The sequence below is a fragment of the Symphalangus syndactylus genome, chromosome X (genome assembly GCF_028878055.3).
Source record: "Symphalangus syndactylus isolate Jambi chromosome X, NHGRI_mSymSyn1-v2.1_pri, whole genome shotgun sequence".
NCBI classification, from domain to species: Eukaryota; Metazoa; Chordata; class Mammalia; order Primates; family Hylobatidae; genus Symphalangus; species Symphalangus syndactylus.
Genome location: NC_072447.2, coordinates 152,274,377 through 152,286,261, shown reverse-complemented (window position 1 = coordinate 152,286,261; position 11,885 = coordinate 152,274,377). Strand labels below are relative to the sequence as shown.

General features: G+C 42.7%; 1 protein-coding gene across 3 annotated transcripts in view; it reads left to right on the top strand.

The window, feature by feature from the left end:
* Nucleotides 1-1,005: 1,005 nt before the first annotated feature.
* The window catches only part of LOC129475685 (transmembrane protein 185A), a 34,402-nt gene continuing 23,522 nt past the window's right edge, over nt 1,006-11,885 (top strand). The window contains exon 1 of one of the 3 annotated variants that reach the window (XM_055267926.2): nt 1,006-1,261. In XM_055267926.2, coding sequence (XP_055123901.1) covers nt 1,224-1,261 — 38 coding nt within the window. In that variant the 5' untranslated portion in view covers nt 1,006-1,223. The remainder of the gene's footprint in view (nt 1,262-11,885) is intronic. The other 2 variants (XM_063635219.1, XM_063635220.1) reach the window with 2 other exon arrangements.

Sequence of the window (11,885 nt, the reverse complement as noted above, 5' to 3'; positions counted from 1 at the left end):
CAAAGGATGACTATTATCCATAATGATATTAGACTAATGTTTAAGGCATTGTTGTGCTCATGAAAACTTAAATCTGCCCGAAGTGAAGATGGTAAACTAGGTCACCTGCTATGAGCTTGTCCTGCTCTTGGATTCCAAAAGCAAACAAAATCCTTGAGGAGGCTGACACCTGAAAGAGTACCAGATAGCAACAGCATTCTTTGTACACCTATCATGTACCAGGCAGTGTGTTATGCACACGATCTCACTGAATCTTCCTAACACCCTTAGAAAAGAGGTTTTTATCATTTCCATTCTGCGGAGGAGAAAAACTGAGACTCAAAGATGTTGACTTGCCCAAGGAAGATGAACCTGGTACTTGTAAGTAGGGCAGCCTGGAGTGGAGGCAGAGGTCAGGTGTGAAGTGACCACAAAATTTAGACAGGATCCAAGGAGGCTCTGAACTGGGTTAGAAAAATGAGGATGATTTCCACGTCTCCTGCTTGAATATCCCCCTACGTACGAATAGGCCTGCTGCTAAGGGAAAAAGGGAACCCAGGAAGGGAAGGCGGTTGGGACGGGAAGTGACTTTGGTGCTAGGTAACTTGAGTTGGGAATAGCCAGCATATCTGGACACGCTGGCTTGGGAATTGGAAGGGAAGTTGGTACCCAAACTTTGGAGTCGTTGACAGATGTGACAGGTGAAGCCTGGGATGACATTGCCAAAATGCAACGTCTCACTCGTTGTCACTACTCCCAGGGCTCAGTCGTCACTGGGGAAAATCTCCACAAGGTAGCGCGGGCCAAGGTGACAGGTGTCTGCCAAGATCTGCCCGCCAGACTCCCGGGCGGCGCGCTCCCTCCCTGCAGGCCTTCAGCCCGTCAGCATCCCCTTCCTCGGGTCCCTGCTCACTCCCAGCCTCCATCCCCCTACCATCTCCTCCGCCGGTCGCGTGCGGACACAAGGATGGGGGCCTCTCAGCGAGGAGCGCTCTGGGCGGGGCTCCGGACGCATGCGCGGCCGCCGTACGGAAGCCCGGAAGGAGGGGCAGGGGGCGGTGGCTCAGGTTTCTCCGGGCGGCGGCGACGGCGACGGCGGCGACGGCAGCGGGGACGGCAGCAGTAGCGGGAGCAGCAGCGTGGACGCGGCTGGCGCTGGCGCCATGAACCCGCTGTAAGGCGCAGGCTGTGCAGCACGGGGTGCGGAGGAGGAGGAGAAGGACGCCGCGGTGAAGTTCTCCGCCATGAACCTGAGGGGCCTCTTCCAGGACTTCAACCCGAGGTGAGGCGGCGTCGTTGGCGCCCCTGGGAGTCCGCGCTGCGGGCTCGGGTGCAGGCTGGTGTTCGGCTCCGGGGAGGCACGGCGGGCGAGATGCTGCAGCCCGAGGACCCGGGCGCCTGCCCGAGCCTCCCTGCGGGTGCAAGCGGTCCCCAGGCAAAACAGTCGGCCTCGGCGCCCGCCCGCTTCCTCCTCCCGTGCCCGGTGCTTTCAGCCCCTGCCCGGCCATGGCCGGAAGGGCCCGGCCGCGAACCCCGTCCTGCCCCAAGGGAACCCCATTCCTCTCTGCTTGGTCGCTCATTGGTGTCCCAACTTCTTCGTGTCGGTTCCATCCTCTTCCACCCCGCTGCGGGCCCTCCATTCTCCGCGTCAGGGCCGTCTCACTTGACCCAAGACCCCTACCCCCACCCCAGCTGTTTCTTCCAGTTCCTCGCAGTCCTTGGGGTTTTCCTTGGGTTTCTGCCCATCCCTCTCTTGTTTGCTTCTTTGTTGAACGGATGCCTGAAACACTGTTGAATCCTTGGAGTCAGTGTCAGGGTATGGCAATACCTTATATAATGCATTTCTGGGTGAGCCCGATCATTTTCCATACTCATTTTCTCATCAGTCTTCACTACAAGTTTATTTGCAGGAAGTAGATATTGCTGTCCTTCTTTTCCAGATGGGGAACACCCAGTGGACAGTGTGGAGAAAACACTGGCTAAGCACTCAAGCGACTGTCCTTGCAGTTGCCCGACTGTTTTGTAACTGTTCTTTACCCCAGACTGTGAGCTCCCTGAAGCTGAGACCATCTCCTGCTCATCTCAGTGTCCCCAGCGCCTCCCACCCACCGTATCTGGCACATAGTAGGCACATATGAAATGTTTGTGGAACTAAACTGAGCACAAAGACTTGGATTGGAGACCAGGCCATATGTAACTGGGTGATTCTCTGCCCTTCTTTGGCTCTTCTGTAAAATGAGGAGTTGGCCTAACTGATCTCTTAAATGCACTACTCTCCGAAAGGAGTATCCATTTCCCTTATTTGCTAGTTGGGAGGACATGTGCTCAGTAAACATTTGTGTGCTGTAACCTATGCTAGGTGCTTTAGATGCTGGCGGTCTCAGCATAGGGGTAAAGAAGGGCTCGGACACTTAAGATGCCTTACAGTATTGTGCAGTGCTGTACTATGGGGGCCAACTCTGGGGACCTATGCCTTGGCTGCTTGTTGAGGATGAAAGGAAGTTTTAGGGGAGTATTTGTATGTTGAGGGTGCAGTCTCCCTAGGGATGGTGACATTTTAACTTGTGAGTCATTGTGACTTTCTGTGTGCTCTTATTCCACTTTGAGTTCATGTTCTGGTCTGGAGTGCCAGTGTCTCTAACACAGTGCAGACATTATCATTGTTGGCCTCGAAGGCATAGAGGAGGTAACAGAACTAACTGCAGTCCCTTCCTCTGCTGCATCAGGGGCTTAGGATTGGTCTGCAGGGTAGTAGGGTTGGTGCTGTAGCTGGACAAGCCATGTGTCTTCTATTTGGAGATGGTAATAAGAAAGTTAAGTAAAAACTGAATTGTTTTGTGCCCTTGGGCAACTCACTTATCTATCGTTTTATCTGTAGAATGAGTATAATCTCTCAGCAGGGTAGGGAGGCCAATTAATGATTGATTACAAAGTGCCTTACAAATAGAAAGCTACAGTGACTTGTTTGCAAGGTGACAGATAATTTAGAAGCCACAAGAAACTGCCTCAAGTGATCAAACAGGCTAACAGAGTTGCCAAAGCAAAATAGTGCTGCACCGATATTACCTTTAACCATTTTTTCCTTTAGCCCTTCCACCCCCAAAAAATTAGTATATGAAATTACAATGGAATACCTGGTATCTGAGCAGATTTGTAGTAATTATCAACATATTTATCAATCTCTTAATTCTACCTGGATTAAAATGTATTTCTACCTGAAAAGTTTAAACGTCTTTTATACTGTGCCATTTTCCTGATCCATTGTTGCCAGAGGTAGTGAGTTCCTTAATTTTACAGATATTTCAAGAGGACATTGGCCAGGTATTATTGGTAAATCAGATTTGTTTTTTAGATGGTTGTGTTTCATGTCTCCTGAGCACTCCTAGTTTTTGACAATGTGCTTTAGTCTCCTTACATGCTGAGGAAGGCCTTCTTGATAGCTAGAAAGAAAACTGAGGGGTGTACACAGGAAGTTACCTTATGCTGGGGACTCAAACCTTGATGCTACTGCTTTGCCCCCTGCCTCTAATTTTGAACCAATTCAACATCTCCCTCCTACCTCAGGACCTTGTCACACACTGTTCTCTTTACCAGGAATGTTTCCCTCTCTTTTCCTCTCCTCCAGACCTAGTGAACTCCTATTTATCCTCACTTGACACTTGCTAAGGGAAGCATTCCTGACTTCCCTGACCAGATTTACTGCTCCGTGTTTCTAGAGTTCCTGCAGTATTTACTACTCCTCCATCATAGTGCATATTTGTACCCTTGTGTCTGTCTGGATGCTTATTTGATTAATACCTGCCTCCCCAACTAAACTTTAAGGTCCATGGGGTCAAGGCCGTGACTGTGTCAGTATCATAGCCTGCATACTTGGAATAGTACCTGGCTCAATAAATATTTGTGGAGTAAATAAGTGAATAACTCTCCAGAGCCTATAAGATAAATCTAGAGCTGCTGCTTTCAATCACTGCTTTCCTGGTGGTCCGTGGCCTGGTTCTCTTTCTTCTCACACTTTTCCCACCTTCAGAGTGCAGCCATTCCATTGGAGAGATGGGAGAGAACATGGCACTAAGGCAGAATATGGCTATATTTACTTTGAAGAGTATGTCTTTGTCTTAGAAATAGTCACTGTCATGGTTTGGTAGGCCCCAAGGCATGGGTCGTGGCTCCAGATCCCCTTTCCAGCCTTTCGGATCTTGGTAAGTCTGAACCCACTGCTGCGTTGGCAAGGCTCTGGAAACTAGACAGAGAATGTGACAGAGAATGATACACAAGTGTCAACACTCAGATGTACAGGGCTGCCAGCTGACCCACTCTACCTATTTCAATCTGGCACAGAACTGGTTGATCATGAACTTCTTTTCGTAATTGCTTTTTAGTTATGCAGGTTAAGACATGCTGAAACAGATGTACTGGACCCACAGACAAGTCCTTCTTTGAATGCCTGAGGCTTCCTAACAGTGAAAGAGCCCTGTTCTTAGAATAGGCAAACTGATTCTGAGGCATTTTAGGTGGTAGGGATCTGGTAGTAGATAGCATCAGGTGGACTCCCTGCACTCACCACGGAGCCTTGAAGTTTTCTGCTACTTTGGGGGAGTTGCTGGTTCAGAGAAGGCCCTTCCACCCTGGCAGCCATGTGGCACTGGAAGGCTGTGAGAACTCTGCTGGGCTTTCTTAGTCATCTGTGGTGAGCTCCTTATGGGAGTGTGGTGTATCCCTCAGGTGTGCTAGACTGGAACAAAGGCTGAGAAATGTTGCTCTGGGGGTTCCAACTTGTGGGCATGGGGTACTGATGAGATCGGTAGTGTTTGGAAACTTCTGTATGCTCCATCTTCAAAAGACATTCTGGAGTCCATATAAGTTATCTTGTCTCTTGTTTGAAATCAGGAAAAAGGAATGCGATTGCTGGTAATATAGTTCACTAAAGTCAGCTACCTGGCCTCTAACAGTTATTTGCAAAGTATATTATAACATTGATTCATCAAACATCTCCTAGATTCCTATCTCGTGCCAAGTGATGTACTAGGTGCTCTAAGTACAAAAATAAATGGAATATAGTCCTCCTCTCAATGCGTAAGCCTAGTGGAAAAAGCAGAAATGAAAGGGAAATAAGAATTCAATAGAGTATGAGGCACTACAGAGAAAGAAACCAAATGTCTTGGAAGTACAAATGGCAGAGCCACTAATTCTGTCTTGAGCAGGCAGGGAAGAGTCTATAGTGGAAATGACTTTTGAGCTAGATTTTGAATTGAGCTAGTCTTTTGAGCCAGACTTTTGAGCTAGAATTGTAGGGTTGTCGTCAGACCAGAGAGTAGGAAGGGTATCTTGTGGGGAAAAGAAAGAGAGATCCGATTGTTACTGTCTATGTAGAAAAGGAAGACATAAGAAACTCCATTTTGATATGTACTAAGAAAAATTGTTTCTGCTTTGAGATGCTGTTAACCTGTAACTTTAGCCCCAACCCTGTGCTCACAGAAACATGTGCTGTAATGAATCAAGGTTTAATGGATTTAGGGCTGTGCAGGATGTACCTTGTTAACAATATGTTTGCAGGCAGTATGCTTGGTAAAAGTCATCGCCATTCTCCATTCTCGATTAACCAGGGACACAGTGCACTGAGGAAAGCCACAGGGACCTCTGCCCAAGAAAGCCTGGGTATTGTCCAAGGTTTCCCCCCACTGAGACAGTCTGAGATATGGCCTCGTGGGAAAGGAAAGACCTTACCACCCCCCAGCCCGACACCCGTAAAGCGTCTGTGCTGAGGAGGAGTAGTGAAAGAGGGAGGCCTCTTTGGTTGAGATAAGAGGAAGCCTTCTGTCTCCTGCTCATCCCTGGGAATGGAATGTCTCCGTGTAAAGCTGACCATTCCCATTCGTTCTATTCTGAGATAGGAGAAAACCACCCTGTGGCTGGAGGCGAAATATGCTGGCAGCAATACTGCTGTTACTCTTTGCTACACTGAGATGTTTGGGTAAAGAGAAACATAAATCTAGCCTATGTGCACATCCGGGCACAGTACCTTTCCTTGAACTTATTCATGATACAGATTCCTTTGCTTACATGTTTCCCTGCTGACCTCCCCACCTGTTGCCGTGCTACGCTCCCCTTGCCAAGATAGTAAAAATAATGATCAGTAAATACTGAGGGAACTCAGAGGCTAGCGCTGGTGCGGGTCCTCCGTATGCTGAGTGCTGGTCCCCTGGGCCCATTGTTCTTTCTCTATACTTTGTCTCTGTGTCTTATTTCTTTTCTCAGTTTCGTCCCACCTGATGAGAAATACCCACAGGTGTGGAGGGGCTGGCCCCTTTCAGTATCTCAGAAGAGACAAAGTACACAAAGGCATGGGGTCATGATAGTGCCTGGTATGTTCAGGTAGTGAAGAGGTCAGTGTGGTACGAGCACTGCAGATGACGTGTCGTGTGAATTAAAAATACATAGTGTTGGTTACTGCAAATATTTTTTACAGGTTATTGTTTTTAAGAAAGCAGTATCCAGTGCACGAGTGTACTGTCAGTACTGTCAATGAACTACTTACCACTCAAGTGACTGCTTATCTGTTGTTCTGTCCTCTCAAGCCACCTACAGTCAGAAAATGGTCTTGATTTTACTGATGTTGCTGTTGATAATAGCTGTGACTTCTTGAGTACCCACCACATGCTAGGCCCAATGTAGGGGCTTTGCATCCATTATCCATGATCTTTACAACAACCCTACAAAATTAGGTATCAGACTTATTTTAAAGTCTTGACAGCTTGTGACTTCCCTGAAGTTGCACAGGCAGGGAGAATCTAAGTCAAGATTCGAATCCACATCAGTCTCATGAAGCCTGTGCTCTTTCCTGCATGCCATGCCATAGTTAAGTGACAACTCCTTTTCCCCATGAGGAACCCTCTATTTACAAATTGTAAGTGATTAAACAAAACAAACCGCTTAGTGGCGCTTATACATCCAAATGAGTGTTGTCATTCAAAGAAGTTACTTGGGGAAAGAGAATGTATAAACCTATTCCATTGTTCATACTCCTTGTTGCTCATCTGGAATTCCCTTTAAAGTCAGTTTACATATCACATAAGAAGATCCATCTCATTGCTTTATGATCATCTATCATTTTCAACCAAAATAGTTCCACCTAGTTTGATCACACATCTTATTCACTAACCTTGGCTCTGACTGACTGTTCGCCATTTCCAAAATTTGAATCCACCCTCAGTGAAAATTTAGCACCATTTGGGATAGTCAAAAGATCAGACTGCAGGTTCTCAAGGTGCTTCCAAGAAGAAAGCTTCAAAGATGATTTGAGTAATGAAGTACCATTGGAATTACTGTATTGCCTCCCAAGGGGACTGGTTAAAGGAGAGAAATCTCATTTGAATGTATAATTTCCAGTTTTAAAAATATCATTCCTATTACTTGATAATTACACACACATTGTTCTTAGCTGTGTTCTTTGAGGGCCAGGATTTGGAGGTGCTGAATTAGGTGCTGAATGAGTGGATGTTGGGTACAAATAGACATCTACCACTGGGAAATATTTGTTGTACAGGAGAGACAGTGGATTGAAGGAGTTTTAGATAGTTTCCTAGGACTCCAGAAGTTAAGCTTTTTAATATGGAGCTTGAGTTTTCTGATTATTTTGCCTGATATGTCATGCCTGTACAAGATGACTGGAATTTAAGACAAAAGCCTCGAACTCTGGAGATAGATGCTTTATAAGTGGAGACTTATACTTTGTCAGCTCCGACCTAATAGTGACAACAATGATTGCTAAATGAGATTGTTATCTACAATGTGGCAGAACTTTTGTCTTTCATAATACTGCTAAAGCTAGAATGGGTAAAATGTGTCATTTACACAGTGCTTTCACATACCCTTGTCTTAATGAATCAGTATAGGAGGAATCAGATGAGGAGACAGACCTAGGGGAAAATAACTCACCCAAGACCACACCGCTGATGAATGGCAGTTGAGGAACTTAAATGCAGGTCTTCCTACTGGCCTGGGCTCTGCTTTTATTTGGCTTTTGTGCTTTTTTGTATCTACTGGTTAAATGCTTTTAAACATTTTTCGTCTTAATAAAACCAGCTAAAGTCTCTACTAAAAGACTTTAAATTTGGTTAATAAGATGTAAGAGGGGCAATTCCCTTGATAGTTTGTGAGTATGTCAGGTTGTCATTTGAAACCATTCTGTCAAGCTTTAGACTGGGATGTGCCATCCAAAGTTTGTGTGTGCGTATGTGCCTGTGCGTGTGTACGTGCACGCAGGCATGTGTTAATGCGCGTGTATGTGCTCCAGTGAAGCCAGCAGCTTTCACTGGAAAAAAAACTGATAGGTCTAAAAAGAGTCCAGCTGCATTCTTATGATATGCAGAAAACAGATACTAGAACTTTTACATTCAGAGTCATCATTGCTTTGCTGTGTATATTCTCTCTCTCCCTCCCTTCTTCCTTTTCTCCCTCCCTATTCTCCCAACCCTGCAAAGTGGAGAGAGGGAATTTGAGCCTGAGCAGAAAGCTCCATATAAATTTCAGAGGATACTAGCTTTGGCCCAGGTGGCACTACTTAGTGATTCATCATATACTAACACTACAGATTCAAATGAGAGTGGAATAAATCATTCTAAAGGTGTAACTGGAAAAGTGAATTTTAAGAAATAGTGGTTAATGTTAAACCAGAACCTCCCATTTCTCCCAGGTTTGTGGATAATTAAGCAGTCTATTTTTATACTTGGAATCTGGTCTGAATGTTTCTTGAAAAGTAACTCAAAGTAGTTTAGGCTATAGCCATAACTTATTTTTGTAAATACATTTTCTTATCACTGTATTATTGCATATTATTGTGTATTCTTTTGCAAATCAGGCTTGATATTTTCTTTTGGCTATGCAGTCACCTTTTACACTTTGCTTGCAAATATATTGATATAGTTAAGATACTATTCTTTCTTTCCCCAACTAGGAGTGTGTATGAATTACATCTTTTGAACTTTCTGATTATATTACTTTATTTTACTTGATCAACTTTGTAGTTTAATTTTTTTAAAAAGTTAGCTGTTGGGATTACAGATTAGTTTCATTTTTATATCTATATTTCTACTTTTAGTTTTATTATTTTCATGTTTCGGCTTTTTCCCCAAATTTCTTAGAAACTCAGTTTACTAGTTTTCTTTTGTCTCTTTTTTTTCTTTGTTTTCTACTTTTATTTAAACATTTGAAATGAACACATTTTCTCTGAGTTTTGTTTTGGCAGCTGCCCAGGTGTTTTTATGTTTCAATTGTATTTTAGCAATATTTTAAATATTCCATAATAGTGTTCTCTTTCATCCTTGACAATAATTATTTAAGGAAGGAAATTTACATTGATCTAGTGTTAACTGTTTGGTGCCAAGTCCTGCAATAAATGTTTTCTGATAGGTTATTAAATCCTTAGCACTGTCTGATAGAGGTATCTGCATTTTGCTTATGAGGAACATGAGGCTTAAATAAAATGTATGCAAAAGATCTCGTCAACTCTACTAAATTGCTTAACAAATCAGTATTGAAAATGATCCATTTTTTGTCAGTTTTTTTATGAATCGTATAAAATGTCTACCTCTGGTCTCTACTGATTACAGTCTACCTTACACACTCGTATGTATCTTCTGTCACTCTTTTGTTGAGAAAATCTGCAGTGGCCCCATATTACCTATTAATAAATTCCAAGGACTTTACCTTGATATTCACATTCCCCTACCATGTTACCACAACCAACTTCTGGCTTATTCCCCCCAGTGCCCTTTCTCCTGTCTCTGCAGCACCCTACCTACCCACCACGATTTATAGAAAGTATTCTGTGTGTTCCAGTCTGCTGGAATTGGAGAGGGGAGTATAAAGAGGGGACGGGCAATGGGTACAATAATACAGTTAGATAGAAATAATAAATCTAGTGTTTGGTAGCACAAGAGGGCAAATATAGTTAATAATGTATATTTGCAAATAACTCAAAGAGTGGAATTGAAATGTGCCTAACACAAGTAAGTGATCAGTGCTTGAGGTGATGGATATCCCAGTTACTCTGATTTGATCATTACACATTGTATGCTTGCATCACAGTATCACATGTACCCCATAAATAGACACAACTGTTTTGTATCCATAATAAATAAAAATAATTTTAAAAAATTGGAAAGCATCTTATTCCCTTTGTCTGGAATTCCTTGTTCCTAACTTGTTGCCCAGATTCCACTTCCCTTCCCAGCTCTCCCAGGGAAATTAATCTTCCAAGTCCCCTGGTTTACCATATGTAGTTACTTGTTGATACATCACCTCCCTCTATTCCTATTAGTCTGAGCACCTTGAGTGAACGCATTGTTGCTCCTTTTTATGTATCTCACACATTTCAGGCACTCAAATATTTTTAAAAATTGTTAATTAGATGTGTGTTTATTGTGTATTGCTGCCCTGTGATCCTTTTTTTCTCCCTGGAAAAACTATATGTATGTAAAGAAAGTATGTTTTCTTGTTCTGCTACTTAATTATCTTCATATAACCTTGCTGGTTTTTAAATTTTCTCATTCTGCTACTTAATTCTCTTCATATAACCTTGCTGTTTTTTAAATCTACTCTTGTGTTCATTTCCGTATTTTCCTTAGGAACTTCATCTGTTTTATCTGTCATGATTTAAGAGTAGCATGAGGAAGCCCACAATTAAAATATTTCTGTGTATCCTTAAAAATTGTAAAATTATTTCCATATTCCATAGGCCTGTTGTTAGGTTTTTGTTATTTAGGTTTTCCTTATTAGTCCTTTTAGCATTTTAATAATTTTGGCTTTGAAATCTAATTTATCTAATTTTAAAGATAGTAAATTGTTGCTCTTGTCTTCATCCAGGCATGCTAAACCTCTGTCATCTGATTTCTGTTAGTTGGTTCGACTTTTGACTTTGGTTCCAAGCGAAACTCTTGAATGTAACAGATTTACTTTCTTAATCTAGGAAGCAACTTTTCTTTTTACAGAGTTGTGGTAGGCAGAATAATGACCCCCCAAGTATGTCCACATCCTAATCCGTGGAACCAGGGAATATGTTCTGTTACATGGCAAAGGGGAATTAAGGTAGCAGATGGAATTAAGTTTGCTCATCAGCTGACCTTAAAATAGATTATTCTGGATTCTCTGGCTGAGCCCAATGTAATTACAGGGTCCTTAAATATAGAAGAGGGAGACAGAAAAGGAGGTCAGAGTGATTCAGTATGAGGAGAACTGCATTCTCCATTGGTGACTTTGAAGATGGAGGAAGGGGCCATGAGCTAAGGAATGTGGCAGCCTCTAGAGCTAGAAAAGGCAAAGAAACATTCTCTCCTAGAGCCTTCAGTAGCATAGTCCTGCTGACACCTCAGGTTTAGCCCAGCAAGACCCATATTGGACTCTGACCTTCAGAATTGTAAGGGTTATGCTTTTTAAACCACTAGGTTTATGCTTTTTAAACCACTAGGTTTGTGGCAGTTTTGAATGGTAGCAATAGGAAATTAATAAGAGAACATTCAGCCCATGTATATTTTTCTGACCCTAGTATTTGAATCATGAATTATATTTTGTGTGTCCTTTTGTAAGTTTATCTTGTTTTCTATTTTTCATGTAATAGACATAAAATTGTAAGTTTCCTTTAAATTATGTCAAAAACCACATAAAATAATCACTTTTCCAACATTTAAAACATTTTGGTACTTCTCTTTTCTTTAGTTCCACTACTCTTTTTTTATTAGATAAGGAAGCTGTTTTACAGAGGATAATGAAGTTAGCTTACAGCATTTACCACTGCCCCCCACAAATTCACTTTTTATTTATAGTCTGAAAATCCTTTAGGATAAAAATTACCTGTACATGTTATCTAATTTACATATGAATCCTGTGTCTGTCATTATCTTAGCATTTGT